Raw genomic sequence first — 20,582 nt, forward strand, 5'->3', positions numbered from 1 at the left:
CCTAAAACAAGGTGTCACTGCACGCATCAATGAACAACACTTTGTTTTTCTTTGAATAGGTTTTATTGAAAAAAGGAAACCCAACAATTTTTTAAATATTTTTTTACATAATGATCAAGGATTTTTATTATCGTTGTCTCTTTCATCAGTTTCATATCATTACAGAAAATGTATTATAGTACAACGGTGTTCAATGTCTCTTCATTGCTTAATAATAATAATTTCCTTAGGAGTGCTGGTCACATATATCTGTACAATATGGTTCATCTTCTTCGCATTTTTTTTTATCTGTACATTTTTTTGTGAAGTCAGTTAAAAAGGCTGTCAGCACTTAAAGAAGCTGTTTCTTTTATTTCATGTTTTTTTTTTCTCCCCTTACTCTTAGTCGATCAAATAAAAGTTTTTGTTTTTCACGGGCTTCAGGGTCTGGGCAGGTTGGTGGGTGACTGTCCGCCCCCCCTCCCTCCCAGCACCACCATCTTCCCTGCCCAGGCATTTGGCACTGCGCACATAAACAAGACTCACAAGATAAACAACAAGCAAAGCTCTTTGTGAAGCCATTATGATGCATACTAACGAGAGAAAAATAGAAGTGTGTGGCGTCACCGTTAAAGCGTCACACCACAGAGGAAGTAGACCGAGATTATGCCCTCCCTCCTTCCTCTTAGCCGAGCACCGTGGGAAATCTGGAGTCTTCCTCATTGTTTTTCTTTATATTAAAAAAAAAAAATAAAAAAAATCCCCCACTAAAGATGAGAAAATAATATATATATTTATTTTTTTGTCCTGGCAGGCACCTACAGCTCTATTAAAATGCTACCGATATCGATAAGATCTAGCATTGAACACACAAAGCAATTGCAATGAAAGGAATAAAGTTGACTTATAATATAATAATGATAATAAGAAGAATAATGATAACAATAATACGAATAATCATAATAATATATTACAGAATAAATCTCTTTTGATAATTCGATTTTTTTTCTTTAAAAGTTATATTTTTCTTTGTCTGAAATACTATTATAATCTTTTTAAAGTAATTATATTTTTTTGTATCATATGTACCTAGGTTTGTGATCGAGATGTTGACTATACCTCAACGTTATCCAAATCAATAAAAACTAGCTGTGCCGTTGCATATTACAGAATTGTCAATGATATGTGGACATGCACCGTGAAACACCCATTTGAACCCTCTCTCTCTATGAAGCCATCTCAACGTCCCCCTTTGATGACATCATAGCCGGCCGATGACCATGACGTCGACCACCTCTCCCTTGTGCAGCTCCACATATTGCTCTGTTTTTGGAGGTAGCATCAGGAGACCGTTGGCGCTGCGCATGCTCATCAGCCTGCTGCTCACCTGGTTACCTACAGGATGGAGGAAAGGGTAGGGAGGAAATGAGGGAGGAAATGAGGAGAGGGAGGGTGAGAATACATGCGCTTTAGGCCCTAACCAACCACACAAGTCCAGGAGGATCTAACCCATGACAGTCAGGATGACCTTGGTACCACACCATGCAATGGGGTGAGAGGCTACTAATACCACACAATCTAATTGTAGCTCTTTATGCTCTTGAGCTCTACAGTATACTGAATCAATTAGGCACTACATGGAATACAAAACAGTGAAAATAGTCACAGCGGGAGGCTTTGTTAGATTAGAGGACTGTAGCTAACCCCTCTACAATTGCCCATGAACAAAATCAATGAACAGTCCATTGATAGTCCGTTATAGAGCCTGTGACTACACATGCATATAGTATAGCAGTGTATCGCTCTGTATCGCAGTGCACAATAAAACAGAATAGAATGGTATTCTATTATTACCTGTGCTCTGGGCCCATGGCAGAGGCTCCTGGTGGTGCCATGTCAGAATGCAGCGGTGGTACTCAGGGCGAGGATCCAACTTTACGTCACATGACAACTACGAGACATGAAAGGAAGTAAACAAGTGTACACTTCAGGAGTAAGGACAGATTATTGGGACGCAAAAATGTAAACGCTCATAGGTAGGGCCCAGGGGCCTCATTTATAACCGTTTTATACATTTCATACTAAATATCTGAGTGCGCCATTTCTGAAAAGAGTACTTACGCCAAAAAATATAGATATTTAAAACTTTGCACACGTTGTAAATCAGACCTGTTGTAAAACTGTATGCACCTGAACGAGCATTAAAACGCCACCTGGAAAACACCCTCCATTCACCTTTCATGGTGAAAATAACACCATTTTGCTGTAGAATTTGGAACTATTGGAATTAGGCAACGGCAGTTTCTAAAAGAAAGAGCAATGGCAAATGTTATAATGTTTTTGGAGATGGCAGAATCTTTTAATCTTTTGCAGTAACTTATGCTGTATTTGGCAAAGGAATGTGAGTTCTGAAAGAGAAAACAATGGCAAATTGTTGTGGACCTGTCAACAGAACGTTTGAATTCAACAATGTTTTGCATTGACTATTCCCCCAACCCAAATATGCTGGGCTGAAACATTGTATAGTCTAGGCCTACTCAACAACAAAAAATACAGTAGCACACTTCAATGTAAAAGATAAAGTGTTGGTCTTTGAAATTCGACTGTGTAACCTATTATAAACCGCACTACCTATAGGATCGCATACAGCAAAACTTGAAATACACAGCCTATCTATTTACTAGGCTACTAGGCCCAATTAAATGAGATTTGGGCATGGTATGTTGTTGTATGACTTCGTCGGGAATATGAACCCATCACAGCCAGAAGAGGTGAGGAATTTATTCTGCAATGTTTACGAAAATAAAATAAATATAGGAAATAGATTTCTATGTCAAATTATTTTACATTCCAAAAATAAAACAGAGATATCCACTCTTATCACTAACGTGAAATGGCTCCTGTTCAAAAAATAAATCAGAATAAGAATAAGCATGTCATCATATTCCCTCTATGCACAAAATACTTACTTGCCTGCTTGCAATACAATACATCAACCACTATAAAATGTGCATACGCAGAGTATACATTTTGCATGGAGCTGATCCTACTTCGAGGTACACGGGCTCTTTCTCGATTCCTTCTCAAAACGCATTGGAGGAGAAGATCCCAGATTCCTCCACTCTGACCTTCTCCTCCAATGAATTTGGAGAGGAAGGCGAGATAGCTCAATTGCTTGCGTTCTCTAAGACAAATTGAGAAAGATTCATGGAGTCCTGTGCCTTCTTACCCTGGCTTTGATGATGGTGGGCCGTGGGTCCAGGATCCCCTGCATCTTCCTTAAGGCAGGGATAACAAAGAGGTTACATGTCACCACAGCAGACACGGGATTACCTGGGCCCGGGGGGTGGTGGGGTGGGGGGGGGTGGGGAGGGGGGAGGGGGGGAGAGAGAAAAGAAGAGTGTGTTAGAAACCAGTCTGGAAACGATTGTCTGATTCCCTCTTTCTCTTTACTTTACACACTACCTGGGAGGGCAAAGATGAGTTTGCGAGCACCGTCCATGTCCAACGTGGCGAATGTTGTCGGGAGACTGAAATGATGGGAGAAGAACAACATGTTTGTTCAAGGAACCATCCATCCACACATCCACCCAGCCAGCCAGCCATTCACCCATCCATCCATCCATCATACCCTGGTTTCATGAAGACTCGTCCAAAGTGGATCTGAGCATGCAGATCAATATCCAGCACCTGTTTCAGATAGTCCTGAAAAAGAGGATCACACATTTTGGAGTCTTCAAAGGTACATATAAACATTAGACAAAAACATTCACCTTCTAGTTATAGTGTAGCTGTACTTAAAACCCAGATAAGTCTTGTGCACCACTGGGGTGTATTCAACAGGCACCAAACGGAAGACAACTGACTGAAACAGGAAGGGAGTACTTAGATAGAAATGTTTCATTGCAAAAATGTTTTCGTTTTGGGCCCTAATGAATACGACCCTGTGCTGTGTGAAATTCTACATTACTCCACATAATATTAACACCACAATTACATGTATGTATGTAACATTTATGTCAAATGTATAGGTAACAAAATAGCTGTAAAAAATAACAATTATGTCCTCCAAAGAGGGATGTACAAATTAAAAACCTGGTCTCAGAGCATTTTGTATCATTATGTAATTAAATTCGAGATTTAGCATTTAGTATCATATGTTACGTTTCGTATGGTATGTATTAATTCGTGGATGTCCATCACCCATTTCGTATGATATATTATGAATGACAATTTGTATTATATGTTACAAATTTGCAAAATGTACTATATGTTACGAATTAGCAAAACGTACTATATGTTACGAATTTGGGCAAGGTGGCTAACGTTAGCTAGTTGGCTAACGTTAGCTAGGCTAGGGGTTATGGTTAAGGGTAGGGTTAAGTGTAGAAGTTAGTTTAAAGGGTTAAGGATAGGGGAAGGGTTAGCTAAAATAAAAAAATTGCTAAAACTTGCTAAAATGCTAAAGTTGTCCGTAATGAGATACAAACTCACAACCTTTGGGTTGCTAGACGTTTGCCTTATCATCCATCCTACTTTATTTTTTTGCCTTCAATAACTTAGTCTTATGTAACCATACCAAACATAACATATCATATTAATTTGTTACATCTGGTCTATGAGACCATGCTGAAATAATATCTACTATATATTTTTAAACAGTTCCCCATCCCAACCATAAGGTGTCAGCATAGTGCAATGTCATAACCAATGACCATTCATACTCACTATTTGCTCACATACCTTCTCTCCCATAGACACCCCTCCAGAGGTGATAATGACGTCAGCACGGCTGATGCCCTCGTTCAGGGCGTTCAGGAGGTCGTCTGGGCTGTGGGGCCGATAGACAGAGAACAGTTACCAGTTACCATCAAACACCACAGAAGAGGAGAAGAGAGGAGGAGGAAAAGTAATGGGAGGAAGAGGACTAGGAACAGGAAGGAGAGTAGACATAGAAGAAGAGAAGGGATAGGAGGAGGAGGAAAAGGAAGATGAACAGAAAGAGGAAGAGGAGCATCAAGAACAGGAAGAGGAGTGTGAAGTCCTACTTGTCTCCCACGATGCCCAGGTTGATGGTGGGATATCCGTGCTCCTGGATGGTAGCGAGCAGCGTGGAGCGGTTACTATCCCTGATCTTCCCTGGATGGAGGTCGTCCTCTGGGTTCAACAGCTAGAGACACCAGGGGACGTGTTCATTAGGCACCAATTGGAGAAAAAAAACTAACTGCAACAGGAAGGGACAACCTGGATTTGTCAAATATGAAACACTCATTGTCGGTTTCTGTTGAAAAATGTTTTAATAAAGACCCAGTGCAGCTGTTTTGATCTCAATATCAAATAATTTTTGGGGTAACAATTAAGCAACTTGCTGTAATATTTAAAATGGTCAAAAGTGAACAAAATTTGCTTTTTAGCAAAAACTATTTCTCTAGCAGTATTTTGCTAGGACTGTCTGGGAGTGATCAGAGTGGAGTGGGGAAGGTCACCAAAGCGATGCACTAACCATAGGATTGTGGTGCGGGGATCAATCCACTAGAGCGTAGGGGCCTAATAGGAGGGATATGTAACCTGAAAACTAGCTGTTATTAGCAGAGAGGTTTGGAACTCTCTTTATTTGTCTATTAACATATACCCCCTGGTGTAGGTTGAATATTTTCCAGGTTTTTTACAAATGTTCCATCCTGACAATAAATCACTTTTCTCCCTGGTAACCCGGTATTTCCAAAACCGGAAGTGCCATTCAAAAGCATGCCAGGTTTGGCCGGGGTAGGCCGTCATTGTAAATAAGAATTTGTTCTTAACTGACTTGCCTAGTTAAATAAAGGTTGAATAAAAATGTTTAATAAATAAAGTCAGTTAAGAACAAATTCTTATTTACAATGACGGCCTACCCCGGCCAAACCCAGATGACGTTGGGCCAATTGTGCGCCGCCCTATGGGACTCCAAATCACTTCCGTATGTGATACAGCCTGGAATCGAACCAGGGTCTGTAGTGACACCTCTAGCACTGAGATGCTGTGCCTTAGACCGCAGCGCCACTCGGGAGCCTCCTCTTATCAAACAGATTTGATAAGAGCTTTGATCGAAAATTCTAGCCTGATGCTCCTTGACCCTGATAAGCCATACATTGAATACATTGTATGAGCCATACATTATGAGCCCAAGCCCAAAAAAGCCCAAATGATTGTGTCGTTATCCAATGCATATACAGTGATATATAGGCTACTGCTGTTGATATAAATAATGTATTTTAATGTACTGCGTTCACACAGTTATTTATCTAGTTATATATCAGTAAATGTCAGTAACCGGATTCCCGCCAATCAACCCTACCCTGGTGTCATCAGGCAAGTCAAAACTCCCCCCATGCAAAACCTGCTGATTAGAAAGTCCTGTGTACATTGTATTTTCATCCAGCAACTATTAGGGAATAACCCTGATTAAATGTTTTCACACCTTTATAGTGTTAGTTTCATAAGCTGTTGATACAAAACAAAGGAAAAACAGAATTTTGACAGCACTGGGCCTTTAAAACAGAAGCCTGTGTTGATGCAGGTCAGCACACTCATGTACTGTTATGCCTGGGCAAAGTTGTCTGTCTGTCTGTCTGTCTGACCTCGTTGCCTGTGGACATGACAGCCACCACGGGGAACTTCTGCACCTCCACCTCGGTGACCCCTACGGTGGCCAGCAGGCCAATCTCAGAGGGGCCCATGTGGGTTCCCTTGGACAGGACACATTCCCCACGCTTGATGTCATGACCTATGGGCCTGGAGAGAAGCGGAGACAGGGAGGGGATAGGATTCAGAGGGACACCATTGAAACATATGTTCACACATTTTACAGACAAATAACTACAGACACACACACTTTATACAGAAAGACACATACATACGTGGTTTCCATATGTGCAATGTGTCACAGTTAATGTCGTTGTGTTGAAGGGAGGACCAATACGCAGCGGGAATGTGGATACTCATCTTTTTAATAAAACACGAGCAAAGCATCCACAGGAAAAAAAACAATAAACACGACAAGACCAGTGTGGCAGGCTAAACAAAAGCAGTGCTCACAAACAACTACCCACAACCACAAAGAAAAACACACACCTGTTTATAGGACTCCAAATCAGAGGCAACTAGAAACACCTGCCTCCAATTGAGAGTCCAGCACCCAACCTACACATAGAAAACCTACCTAGAACCTACACACAACACAAACCCTCTGCCACGTCCTGACCAAAACTAATACAATTACTCCCTCTGCTGGTCAGGACGTGACACAATGGGTTTGATCCCGTTCCATTTATTCCATTCCAGCCATTACTATGAGCCCACCCTCCTATAGCTTCTCCCACCAGCTTCCACTGACGCACACGCGTACACACGCGTACACACACACACCTGATGTCTTGTCCTGGACGGGCCTGGACGAGGATCCGCACCTCCAGCTCCTCGGTGCCCTGAGAAGGAGACAAGACAAAACATTCTGTAAGGAGCCATCATCACAACCATTTACTACTGTGCCCTAATCTAGAAGACTCCTTACTAAACACTATTCTCTGTTCCTGGGTAATCAGCATAGCCGCTAAGCCTTCAGCAGCTAGACACTCTACCTGATACTAGGTTTTGTCTAACCTTTGTCTAACCAACCCCTGGATCTAGACATATTATCCTGGTACTAGCCCAAGTCGTTTGTTGGAAGTAGTTAGGCCCTATTGTCCCAGACCTAGACCCTGGCCTAGTAAGTTTCTATCTACTATATTGTCCCGGGTCTAGACCTTATACCCAGGTACTAGACAGACACTGCTAGTCCCTTAGAAGAAGCTAGGACATGAACCCTGTCCCTCTTCACAGGGCTAAGGGTCAGGGGTCAAAGGTGAGACTCACGTCCTCAGACTCGCGGAGCAGCTCTGTGTCCTCCACCTGCACCACAGCGTCCGCCCCACAGGGGATAGGAGCCCCTGTCGTCACCCTCATCACCTGGCCTGGCATCACTGTGTGGGTGGGCTGCAGGGAGAGAGAAAGAGACTGGTGTCAAATATGCACTCACACACACACACACACACATGCAAATGAACGGACACACACTCGGACGTACACACACATTCCAAACATACCTGTAGAATGTCCCCCTAGGCTCTCTCAGAATCCGAAAACATTGGTATGTGTCTAAGCGTAACGTATTATTGTGTTTCCCAGTCACAGGCAGACACATAGCAACAGCACAACAACATATCGCATCAGCCATGCAGGAGGTGTATTGATGTGTCAGTGTGTTTGTGTGTGTGATCTCGTGTCATGCATCAGTGTGTGTGTGATACCGTGTATAATGAGGCCAGGCGGGCGGCCCACCTGCGAGTGAGTGGGTTGCTGGGTAATTCAGTATGCTGAGTAAGTACTGTATCGCTACGCTATGGGGGCGTGTTCCTCGCACGCACACACGCACCCACGCACACACGCACCCACCCACGCACACACATACACACTTCTGCTCTGAAGGAATGTTTTACATCCATATCCTCTGTCTAGCAGCCATGCCACAATTGTATGTGTATGTGTATTTCTATATTTCTCTACATGAAGGGGGTTTCCAGCCAGTTGCTTGTAGCTGTGTGTGTTGTTACGTTATAGAAAGGGTGAGGTGTAAAGGTGTGTGTGTGTGTGTGTGTGTGTGTGTGTGTGTGTGTGTGTGTGTGTGTGTGTGTGTGTGTGCGTTCTGCGTGCGTGTGTGTGCATGTACGTGTGCGTGTGTGTGCGTGTGCATGTGTGTGTAAGGGGACGAACCTGTTCTCCAGCCTGGGACTCTCCGATGATGAAACGGTCGCCTGGACCGTCAGCCGCTAAAAAAAAAAAAATGTTTTTTAATTACATGTGTGTGTATGTTTGTATGATTGTGTGTATATGCTGCCTCGTGTGTATCAATGTGTGTCTCTGTGTGTGTATGCCGTGTGTGTGTGTGTGTGTATCTACGATATGTGTGTGTGAGTGCGTGACTGTGGAGGAGTGTCATTTAGCTGACTCGTGTTTCAGTGGGTAGTGCCTCCTGACTTCATAAACAGAAAAGGCATATCAGCACAGAGAGAGGGATAGCATGCCATGTACTGTGTAATATTCAGCAGTACAGTACAATATGACATAATAGTGGTATACAGTATGTGTGTGTGTGTGTGTAGTGTGTGGTTGTGTAGGCTACATTGCAATATAGTACAGTTGAATACATACCTCTTACAGCATAACCATCCTTGACAGAGGCGGGGAACGGGGGCAGGTTGTCTTTGGCATAAACGTCCTGAGCCAGGACTCGGCCCATCCCATCTAGAGAGAGAGAGAGAGAGAGAGAGGATGGAGGGAGGAGAAGAGAGAGGGAGAAGGGGGACAGGGTGAGAGAGAGAGAGAGAGAGAGAGAGTGAGAGAGAGAGGGAAAGAGGTAGGAAGGGAGAGACGGAGGGAAAAAGAAAAAAAAACGTAGAGGGAGAGAACAGGGCATGAGAGAGAGGAAGGGAGAAAGGGAGAGGAGAGAGAGAGGGATTGAATGGAATTGAGAGAGGGAGAGAGAGAGAGAGAGAGAGAGGGAGAGGGAGAGAGGGAGAGAGAGTGAGAGTGAAAGAGAGGGGGAGGGAGAGAGAGAGAGAGAGAGGAGGGACAGATGGAGGGAGAGAGGGAGAGAGGGAGAGGGAGAGAGAGAGAGGAGGGAGAGAGGGCATCTGTTTCAGATGAAGACACGGAGAGACATATGTGCCAGAGGTGTGTGTGTTAGAGAGAGAGTGTGACACCTCTCATCAGGATCTCTGTGGGTGACTCACCACCTGACCAGAAAAACACACACACACACGCACACAAACACCTGAACAAACACACACACACACACATTCACACAAACATCCGAACCAAAAAAACACACACATCCAAACAAACACACACACACCGGAACAAACATACACAGACACACACAAACACTCATGCCCACACACTCTCGTGTGTGTGTGTGTGTGTGTGTGTGTGTGTGTGTGTGTGTGTGTGTGTGTGTGTGTGTGTGTGTGTGTGTGTGTGTGTGTGTCTTTCTGCGATTATTAAGTGGGTGTTAATGTGAAATCTGAGCTATGATATCAATGACTTACATGAGATGGAGAGCTGAGAATTGGGACATACACACATGCACAAGCACGCACATATGCACACACACACATAAGAGTAGGTTCAAATAGTGTTTCAAATCTTTCAAATACTTCAAGCATTTGATTGAGCCTGGAGTGCCAGATGTTGGGACATGAGTGGATTTGCACTTTTGGGACTATTCAATGAATTGATAGTATTGTGCCAGGCAAGCTTAGACAAGCTAAGACAAGCTCCATCAAGCACACACACGGACCATGCCCCCCCCCCCCCCTCCCCCACCACACACTCCTCTCCCCTCTCCCTCCCCTCCCTCGATGCACACCCCTCTCCATCCCCTCCCCCCACCACACACCCCTCTCCATCCCCTCCCCCACCACACACCCCTCTCCATCCCCTCCCCCCACCACACACCCCTCTCCCCACCAGCACGGGAGCTGTTCCATCCTGAAACACCCTCCCCCAAAACAACATGAAACATCACTTTACTGGGAGAAAAGAGAGAGAACACACCACTGTAGCTGTTCTATTAGTCATGAAGAGCACAGAGCTGAATCAGAAGTGTGTGAGTGTGTGTCCTGTGCCCTGCCCCCATGTCAGGTCTGTGTCACTACCACCACACTGATGTCACACAGCCAGGGGGGTGACCACGGCCCTAAGGCACCCTGACAAAGGCCCTGAGGGCAGTGCCCTAGGAAGAGCTAGGGGGACAGACATGCTCCAGGACCAGTGTGTTTGTACTCCTCTGAATGTGTCTGTACACTGTAACTTGACATTCAGAGTATGTGTGTAACATCTAAGCCTGCAGACAGAGCCAGGGTCAGTTTAAACCCTGTCATGTGTAGTTCATATTGTCAGTGAGGTGGTTGAGCCTGACAAGGTGCTACAAGTCTGTTCTGTACCACCGACATTCTATTGTAATATGAATAATGTTATTTAGCAGACGCTTTTATCCAAATTACAATTTTACATATGGTTGGTCCCAGGAGTCAAACCCACCATCCTAGGACCACACTGTTGAGCTACTGATCATGCAGTTAGGTAATGGTCACTTACTTTATGTCTGTGGATCTCTGGGTCTCCCTGTTTCGACTCCTTCGACTAGGGTGGTAGTTGCGAATCTACCTCTGTTTATTATGGATGATCAAATCCGGAAAGAGCTGAGTGGGTTTGGTAAATTTGCTATCGGTTTTCGTGTACTGTCGGCAGGCTTTCAGGCAGATGCCATTAAGCATGTTGTTTCATTCCGGAGGCAAGACTTCTTGTTTCTGAATAACAATGAGTAACAGTTAAATGTGTATTTTAAAGTCAGGCTCGGGGAGGGGGTCTACTCAGGGTTTGCCTTCACAGATAGTTTACGGTGCTTTGAGTGTGGGGATTTGGGGCATAAGAGCTTTGCATGCCCACATAAAGGCCACAGACAAGGTGAGGATACAAGCGCCAGTGGGGGATATCGAGGTCAACGTGCAGGGGGCCATGAGACATAGGTAGCAGAGGCTGGGTCTAGTCATGCAATAGATGGTGGTGTAGATGAGGCTGGGTCTAGTCATGCTATAGATGGTGGTGTAGATGAGGCTGGGTCTAGTCATGTTAAAGATTGTGGTGTAGATGAGGCTGGGTCTTGTCATGTTATAGATGGTGGTGTAGATGAGGCTGGGTCTAGTCATGCTATGGAAAGTGGTGTAGCTGAGGCTGGGTCTAGTCAGGTTATGCTATTGTATGAGGAGAGTATAGTGGGGAAGAGCAAGTGACTACGGGCGGTTGAAGAGGGTGTCAAGCAGTTTGTAAGATCAGTACAACATGCTATGAAAAATGAGGGGCATGGTGTCCTCTCTCCCAGGAAACATTTTAGGTTGAGGAAGTGGGTCAGCACTGTACGTAAAGGTCTACCTTCAGATGCTGTTTAGATCTTAATTTTTTTTCTGGCACTGGGGCTTTTTGAGCTTTGCTATTGGTCTCTTTCTTTGCTGGCTTTTCTCCCACTTCTTATGGAGACTCTTTGGGTAGGCTCACTCAATATAAATTGCCCCAGAGATGCGGGAAAGAGGAGTCTGTTGGGTGAATATGTAAAACAAAAAAAAGCACAGGTGTTGTTTAGTGATGTGGTGAATGAAGTCGATTGGGGGCTCTGGTGGAAAAGGGCAAGTGTGCTGAGCCATGGAACAAATGTTAGTGCAGGGGTGGCAGTCCTTTTTTTTTTGCACCGGGCTGTAAAAATGGCCGCAAAAATTTGCTCCTCAAAGGAGGTGTGTAAGGATAGACTGCTTGTAGTAAAATCAGAAATTAACAACAGGAGTTTTGTCCTTATAAATGTGCATGCGCCTAATACAGGGAGAGAGAGGGGGCTTCTGTTTGGGTGTCTTAGACAGGAACTCTGATAGAAATGGGGAGGAGCCTCTACCAGGCTCAGTGGGGGGTGTTAAGGGACATCATTAAGCAGTTTGATCTAGTGGATGTTTGGAGAACTAGACATCCCAACACAAGACAGTATACATTGGTGAAGATCTTTAGGGCTAGGGTGAGTGCAGCCTGACTAGATCGGTTTTACATGTCCAGGAATCAGAGCAATAGGCTGTTGGGAGCTACCATTCTCCCGGTGGATTTTTCGGGTCACCACATAACAATGGCTCAGTTGTCTATTTTACCAGGGCCTCAGCAGGCATCGTATTGGAAGTTTAATGTAAAGCTCTTACAAGATGCCACTTTTTGCTCAGGTTTTCAGCAAAGAGTGGAGTATGTGTCTCTGAGTCAATGGTAGGTTGTGGGAAAAGTCCAAATTCGGCTTTTCTGTCAACAGTAAACAGCTCTCTCATCCTCAGAGGCTATGAGAGTATTGGGGGAACTCAAGCATAGTATCAATGAAGTGGAGGTAGAGCTGGTGGGTCAAGGCAATGTAGGCCTCCAGGCTAATTTAGCTGAATTACGTAGGGACCTGGGCAGTTTTTTCCAGGTTAAAGCAAAGGGAGCACTTGTAAGAGCTAGGTTCTACATGCTTAAGGAGATGGATGCTCCCAGCTCCTTCTTCTTTGGTTTGGAAAGACAGAGCGGTGAAGCCAAGGGTATGCATTGTCTGCAGCTGTCGGATGGGTGGGTGACCTCTGTGGTGGGTGAGATGCGGGAGCGGACTGTGGAGTTTTATACTGAGTTGTATAGGGCAGAACTGTGTAATCCTGTGTGTGCTCAGGTTTTATTTGCAGAACTCCCTAAGTTCTCTCTGGCACAGAGGGATAAAACGGGATTCCCCTGTTGTCCCATGAACTGGCAGAGGCTGTAACCCAGATGTCCCCCGGCCATGCACCAGTGGTCGATGGACTCCCAGTGGAGTTTTATAAAAAATTCTGGGGAATAATTGGATTGCACTTCTTTTGCGTGAAGCATGAGCGCGTCGGGGTAGGAGTTGCCGATGAGCTGCCGTCGGGTGGCTCTCACTCTCCTGCCCAAAAAAGGGGACTTGTGTGAACTTAAGAACCAAAGGCCTATGGCATTGCTCTGTGCGGACTACAAGATATTTGCCAAAGTCCTCGCTAACAGACTGAAGTCCCATCTGGACTCTATAGCTTCCGTCCCTCTCCTCGCCCCAACCTAGGCTTGAACCAGGGACCCCCTGCACACATCAACAACTGACACCCACGAAGCATCGTTACCCATCGCGCCACAAAAGCCACGGCCCTTGCAGGGCAAGGGGAACAACTACTTCAGGTCTCAGAGCGAGTGACGTCACCCAATTGAAACGCTATTAGCACACACCACCGCTAACTAACTAGCCATTTCACATCGGTTACACTCACCCCCCTTTTGACCTCCTCCTTTTCCGCAGCAACCAGTGATCCGGGTCAACAGCGTCAATGTAACAGTATAGCTTCCGTCCCTCTCCTCGCCCCAACCTGGGCTTGAACCAGGGACCCTCTGCACACAGACAACAGTCACCCTCGAAGCATCGTTACCCATCGCGCCACAAAAGCCACGGCCCTTGCAGGGCAAGGGGAACAACTACTTCAGGTCTCAGAGCGAGTGACGTCACCCAATTGAAACGCTATTAGCACACACCACCGCTAACTAACTAGCCATTTCACATCGGTTACACTCACCCCCCTTTTGACCTCCTCCTTTTCCGCAGCAACCAGTGATCCGGGTCAACAGCGTCAATGTAACAGTATAGCTTCCGTCCCTCTCCTCGCCCCAACCTGGGCTTGAACCAGGGACCCTCTGCACACAGACAACAGTCACCCTCGAAGCATCGTTACCCAATGAGCCACAAAAGCCACGGCCCTTGCAGAGCAAGGGGAACAACTACTTCAGGTCTCAGAGTGAGTGACGTCACCCGATTGAAATGCTATTAGCGCGCACCACCGCTAACTAACTAGCCATTTCACATCAGTTACACAAGGACCAGACATATTGTGTACCAAGACGCTCAATCACGGAAAACATATTCTTAATCAGGGACATGTTGGACTTGTCAAGAGTTTCTAATGTGAACTTTGGATTGGTCTCTTTAGACCAAGAGAAGCTTTTTGATAGAGTGGACCATGAGTATCTGTTAAATGTGATGTCTGTGTTTGGGTTTGGGGAAAGGTCTTTGGCTTTTGTGAAGATGTTGTATGCTGGGGTGTTATGTATGGTCAAGGTGGGAGGGGGGCCCAGTAGGCCAGTCTGGGTGAGACAGGGCATTAGACAAGGATGCCCTTTATCGGGGCAGTTATATACACTAGCCATTGAGACTTTTTTGGGCCTGCTACGCAGGAGACTGCAGGGAGTGTGCTGTACAGGCATGGATGTGTTGACAGACATAGCTGTGTCGGCGTATGCAAATTACGTTTCTGTGATGGTCAGGGGTCGGCAGGATATGCCGGCACTAGAGACTAGTCTGAAGGTATACGAGGGAGCTTCGTCAGCTAAGGTGAACTGGGGCAAGAGCAAAGCTCTGTTATGTGGGTCATGGAGCGATAGGGCCCCCCTATGCTTCCAGGGGGTTTGCAGTGGGGTTGCGAAGGGCTTAACATGTTGGGGGTGTACCTGGGCTCAGAGAGGTGGGTCAGGAAGAACTGGGAGGGGCTGCTACAGTTAGTGCTGTCAAGACTGGCCAGGTGGTGGTGGCTCCTGTCCCAAGTGTCATATAGAGGGAGGGTGCTGAAAATCAACAACAACCTCCCTGTGGCATAAACTGGCTTTCCTCAATCCCCCCACCGGTCTGCTCGCAGACTCGCAACGCAAGCTGGTGGATTTTGTCTGGTTCGGCCATCACTAGCTGAAGGCGGCAGTGTTGTACATGTCCGTCCACGAAGGAGGACAGGGCCTGGGGGAACTGGAGAGCAGGGTGGCTGCATTCTGATTAAAGGCGCTGCAGAGACTGCTGTACCCATACTGATGTCGGATGGAGGGAACCAGCATGCGCGCTGCTGAGGAGAGCTGGCAGATTAGGGTTGGACCGGCAGCTGTTCCACATGAGGCTGGAGGGGCTGAGTACAGCAGGTCTCTCTGATTTTTACACTGCGGTGTTGAGGGCCTGGCAGCTGCTAAGGCCTACACGAGAAGGGGGTGTGGAGCCTGAGCCTATCTTCCACAATCCAGCTATCCTTTTGAGATTAGTTCAATCAGCCACCCTGCAGAAGCGACTGATGGCAGCGAGTTTACTAAGGTTGAGTGACCTGCGGCTGCTGGGGAAGGAGGGGTGGAAAACCCCGGAAGTCCTGGTACAACAAACAGGACTAACATCTCTTAGGCTGCTAGAGAGATTCCTGGGGGAGGTCTAGGAGGCACTGTCTGAACCGGTAAGTTGGTGTTTGAGCGGCCAAAGGGGGAGGTGCCACCACTGTTTCCACCACTGCAGTTGACGGCAGAGACTGGGGACTGGCAAGAGGGTATGGAGGACTTGTTGGACTTTAACACTCTATCCTGGGGGAGTTTGAGCGGGTGGGAGGTAAAGCCCTCTACAACCTCTGCATTAAGGTGAGGAACATTAGGAGCCTAACAGGAGTGAAGGCATATCAGTGGCAGGGGGTATGTGGGGCGGAGAGTATGGTGGGTTTTAGATGGAGGGGGCTCTACAAACCCCCAGTACCAAAGAGGTCAGAAGACCTCCAGTGGAGGGTTCTACATGGAACCCTGGCCACTAATAGCTGGTTGGCACGGGTCGACCTGGGAGTCAGACAGGGGTGTCCTTTCTGTGTCATGAGTGAGACTATGCATCATGTGTTTTCTGTGCGCGCCAAGTTAATGCCATTAATGTCTCTGCTTGAATGCCTGTGTGAGAAGTTTGGGGTGAAGTTTACTGTCGGGATGTTTATAATGGGGCACAGGTATTCGAATAAGGAAAAAGGCCAAATGTGTTTAGAATTTTCTGTTTGCTCAAGCAAAGTTGGCTATTTGGCTAATTAGGAGGAAGGATTAACAGGGTTAATGAAATGAGGATGTACCATTAAAGAAAGTCAAAAGTCTCTCTATTTGCTATATGTCTCTCGCTCTCTCCCTCTCTCTCTCTCTGTCTTGCATTGTCTCTCTCTCTGTCTTGCATTGTCTCTCTCTCTGTCTTGCATTGTCTCTCTCTCTGTCTTGCATTGTCTCTCTCTCTGTCTTGCATTGTCTCTCTCTCTGTCTTGCATTGTCTCTCTCTCTGTCTTGCATTGTCTCTCTCTCTGTCTTGCATTGTCTCTCTCTCTGTCTTGCATTGTCTCTCTCTCTCTCTCTCTCTCTCTCTCTCTCTCTCTCTCTCTCTCTCTCTCTCTCTCTCTCTCTCTCTCTCTCTCTCTCTCTCTCTCTCTCTCTCTCTCTCTCTCTCTCTCTCTCTCTCTCTCTCTCTCTCTCTCTCTCTCTCTCTCTCTCTCTCTCTCTCTCTCTCTCTCTCTCTCTCTCTCTCTCTCTCTCTCTCTCTCTCTCTCTCTCTCTCTCTCTCTCATAGTTGATGTGTTTGTAAGGTGATATATACAGTAATATTGATGTAGTCAGTGGATGACTCACTCTCTTGCCTGGCCTTTGTAATAGATGATTGATAGATGTACTCTGACCAGACACCATACAGACTAGTTGATGTGTGTGCTGATTTGTGCATGTATGTGTGTATGTGTGTGACATCTGTGTTGTATAGTTGATGTGTGTGTGTGTGTGTGTATGTGTCCTCAACTCCATACTTTCATGTGTGTGTACAGTACTTGTGTATTCACTTTTATAGCTTATGTGTGTGTGTATTCCCTTCCTCACCTCTGTAGTTGATGATCTCAGTACCCAGGATGGCAGTCATCTCTAGCACAGTGATGAAGGCCTTGTCCATTGAGGTGAGGGGGAACGGGGACATGCGGTGTCTCCGGGCCACCTTGGTGATGTCCACCGCACTGTGACCTGATGGGAGAGGAAAGATAGAGAGAGAGAGACAGACAGAAAGAGAGAGAGAAAGAGAGAGAGAGAGAGAGAAAGAGAGAAAGAGAGAGAGAGAGAGAGAGAGAGAGAGAGAGACAGAGAGACAGAGAAAGAGACAGAGAAAGAGAGAGGACACAGGGACAGGGTCTTACACAGAATCATACACATACAGTACCAGTCAAAAGTTTGGACAAACCTACTCATTAATGGATTTTTCTTTATTTTGACTATTTTCTACATCGTAGAATAATAGTGAAGACATCAACACTATGAAATAACACAAATGGAATCATGTAGTAACCAAAAAACAAATCAAATCAAAATATATTTTATATTTGAGATTCTTCAAAGAAGCCACCCTTTGCCTTGATGACAGCTTTGCACACTCTTGGCATTCTCTCAACCAGCTTCACCTGGAATGCTTTTCTAACAGTCTTGAAGGTGTTCCCACATATGCTGAGCATTTGTTTGCTGCTTTTCCTTCACTCGGTCCAACTCATCCCAAATCATCTCAATTGGATTGAGGTCGGGTGATTCTGGAGGCCAGGTCATCTGATGCAGCACTCCATCACTCTCATTCTTGGTCAAATAGCCCTTACACAGCCTAAATTATAGTCCCACTATGCACAAACCAGATGGGATGGCGTATCGCTGCAGAATGCTTTGATAGCCATGCTGGTTAAGTGTGCCTTGAATTCTTAATAAATCACCAACAGTGTCACCAGCAAAGCACCCGCACACCATCACACCTCCTCCTCCATGCTTCACAGTGGGAACCAAAATTTCGGAGATCATCCGTTCACCTACTCTGAATCTCACAAATACACGGAACCAAAAATCTTAAATACACGGAACCAAAAATCTTAAATTTGGACTGTGTTTCTTGTTGAACACTTTTTTGGTTACTACATGATTCCATATGTGTTATTTCATTTACACACACACACACACACACACACACACACACACACACACACACACACACACACACACACACACACACGCGATTTCAGCTCTTGACAGCGACCATGTTGTTTCTAATAACAGCAGTGGAATAATTCCAAAGGTAAGCGGAAGAACAAAGCCAGGTGTAACTAACGTGTAATCTCTCTCTCCTACCTCTGTCTAGCAGCACAGAGAAGAGAAGCTACAGTGCATGGATTTCTCTTGACCAAATTCCCTGTCTTTTAAACTTACGATTCCACAGCATATTTCAGATTGTTAACATGAGCCTCAGTTAACCCCTTGCACAACATCACTTGTGTGCGCAGACGGATGCCCGAATGCTCATGTATGAACACACAAGCACACATAGACGCGCACAAACAATAGTCCTGCTACAGGGGAAGCTCTAAGTCGCTTCTGAAGGGCGTGTGGTAGATTGCTTACTTGATCTTAGGATATTTTCTTTGCTGCTGCATCGTGACTGCACCTGGCGAATGAGAGAGAGAGAGAGCGAGAGAAAAAAGAGACACAATGAGATTTTTATAGACCAGGTTGCCTTCTCGACATGTTTGAAAGATGAGATGTTTTCACAACAGTCAAAAAGTGACCGAGAAAGAGGTTTGTGACACTACACCTATCTTGCTCTTTGTCCTTCCATACAGATGTCTTCCGCTTCCTGACCTCGTATCATTGTCCTCTTTTATATGGTGCATACAATCTCATAGACAGAGCAGCACTGTAAATCACATGGGTAATACTAATTCAAGTGCCTCTTGTCTTGCTTGATACAGTGATTTCGGCTAGAATAATTTCACTGAGCTAAGATAGATGAGTTAAATTCACAGATATACCTGAATTAGCTTGACTGAGCTAAGATAGATGAGTGAAATTCACAGATATACCTGAATTAGTTTGTCTGAGCTAAGATAGATGAGTTAAATTCACAGATATACCTGAATTAGCTTGACTGAGCTAAGATAGATGAGTTAAATTCACAGATATACCTGAATTAGTTTGTCTGAGCTAAGATATGAGTTAAATTCACAGATATACCTGAATTAGTTTGACTGAGCTAAGATAGATGAGTTAAATTCACAGATAAGGTGGACAAAGGCAACAACATCCATATTGATTAAACATTGATAATAACAGATATATTAAGAGCAATAATAGCAGTATTGATAGTGGCTGGTCAGATGTGGAGCAGGAGGGCTGAGTTTCTCTGAAAACATCTGATTCTATGGGAACGATAAGCTAACTAACTAACGCAGAAGAGTAGCTAGACAGAGGGAATGGTTAGAGTGAGGCGGTACAGTAAGTGCAGCCTTCACACACTCTATGTGAATGTGTGTGTGTTGAGGGGGTGGGGGATTACGATCAGTTTTAGCTCAGAAATTATGCCTGTGTCTCTATTCTGTTTTGTCTCCTGTCTACCTGTCTGCCTACTTGTCTACCTGTCTGTCTGTCTGTCTGTCTGTCTCTATTTCTTTCTGTCTCCCATCTACCTACCTGCCTACCTGTCTGTCTGTCTGTCTGTCTCTGTATGCCTGCCTGTCTGCTTGTCTGTCTTATCTGCTCCATGTCTATGTGGCTCTGCAACATGTGCCCCCCCCCCACACTACAACTACTGCAACACCGCTGGGTACTGCACAGCCAGAGGCGGGAAAGAAGGACAAGGGGGATGGATGGGAGGGAGGGATAGCAGGATGTGGTCCCATAGCCGAGAGAAAAGCAAAACGACCAGACAAGACTGCAGCTAAACTAGTGAACTAAAAGAGAGAGAGAGAGAGAGAGAGAGAGAGAGAGAGAGAGAAAGAGCGAAAGGAAGAGAGAGTGTGCACTACTGGAGCAAACTGATGACGTCTACAGACATTCTGCAACACCAGACACAGATACTAAAAGCAGAGCATGTTAGGGAGAGAGAGAAAGAAAGAGAGATGGCAAGAAAGACAGAGAAACAGAGAGAAAGTCAGAAACGGAGGGCGGCAGCTCCTCATTGATGGGGGGATAGTTACTCGAGAGCTGAAGGTCCTATGGCTCCTGCGATCATCTTTAAGCCCCTCCAACCTACACTGGAGCTAGTAGGAGATAAAGCATCATCACAGGCATCAGTGAACATCAACTCCCAGGACGCATCAGTACTGTACCACAACACAACAACAGAGACAACAAGAGAGCGAGACACAAGG

General features: G+C 45.5%; 1 protein-coding gene across 7 annotated transcripts in view; it reads right to left on the minus strand.

Moving 5' to 3' along the window:
- Positions 1–40: 40 nt before the first annotated feature.
- The window catches only part of LOC106571666 (gephyrin), a 100,266-nt gene continuing 79,724 nt past the window's right edge, over positions 41–20,582 (minus strand). For 2 of the 7 annotated variants that reach the window (XM_014144983.3, XM_045695801.2), the window contains exons 11-25: positions 20,409–20,471; positions 18,838–18,880; positions 17,293–17,430; positions 9,205–9,297; positions 8,767–8,822; positions 7,870–7,989; positions 7,384–7,442; positions 6,597–6,750; positions 5,028–5,149; positions 4,708–4,810; positions 3,611–3,684; positions 3,442–3,509; positions 3,209–3,312; positions 1,834–1,930; positions 41–1,374 (exon numbers count right to left, since the gene is read on the minus strand). In XM_014144983.3, the coding sequence (XP_014000458.1) occupies positions 1,241–1,374; positions 1,834–1,930; positions 3,209–3,312; positions 3,442–3,509; positions 3,611–3,684; positions 4,708–4,810; positions 5,028–5,149; positions 6,597–6,750; positions 7,384–7,442; positions 7,870–7,989; positions 8,767–8,822; positions 9,205–9,297; positions 17,293–17,430; positions 18,838–18,880; positions 20,409–20,471 (1,428 nt within the window). In that variant the 3' untranslated portion in view covers positions 41–1,240. The remainder of the gene's footprint in view (positions 1,375–1,833; positions 1,931–3,208; positions 3,313–3,441; positions 3,510–3,610; positions 3,685–4,707; positions 4,811–5,027; positions 5,150–6,596; positions 6,751–7,383; positions 7,443–7,869; positions 7,990–8,766; positions 8,823–9,204; positions 9,298–17,292; positions 17,431–18,837; positions 18,881–20,408; positions 20,472–20,582) is intronic. The other 5 variants (XM_014144987.3, XM_014144988.3, XM_045695800.2 and 2 more) reach the window with 4 other exon arrangements.

This window comes from Salmo salar, chromosome 15, assembly GCF_965601325.2.
Source record: "Salmo salar chromosome 15, fSalSal1, whole genome shotgun sequence".
Taxonomy (NCBI): domain Eukaryota; kingdom Metazoa; phylum Chordata; class Actinopteri; order Salmoniformes; family Salmonidae; genus Salmo; species Salmo salar.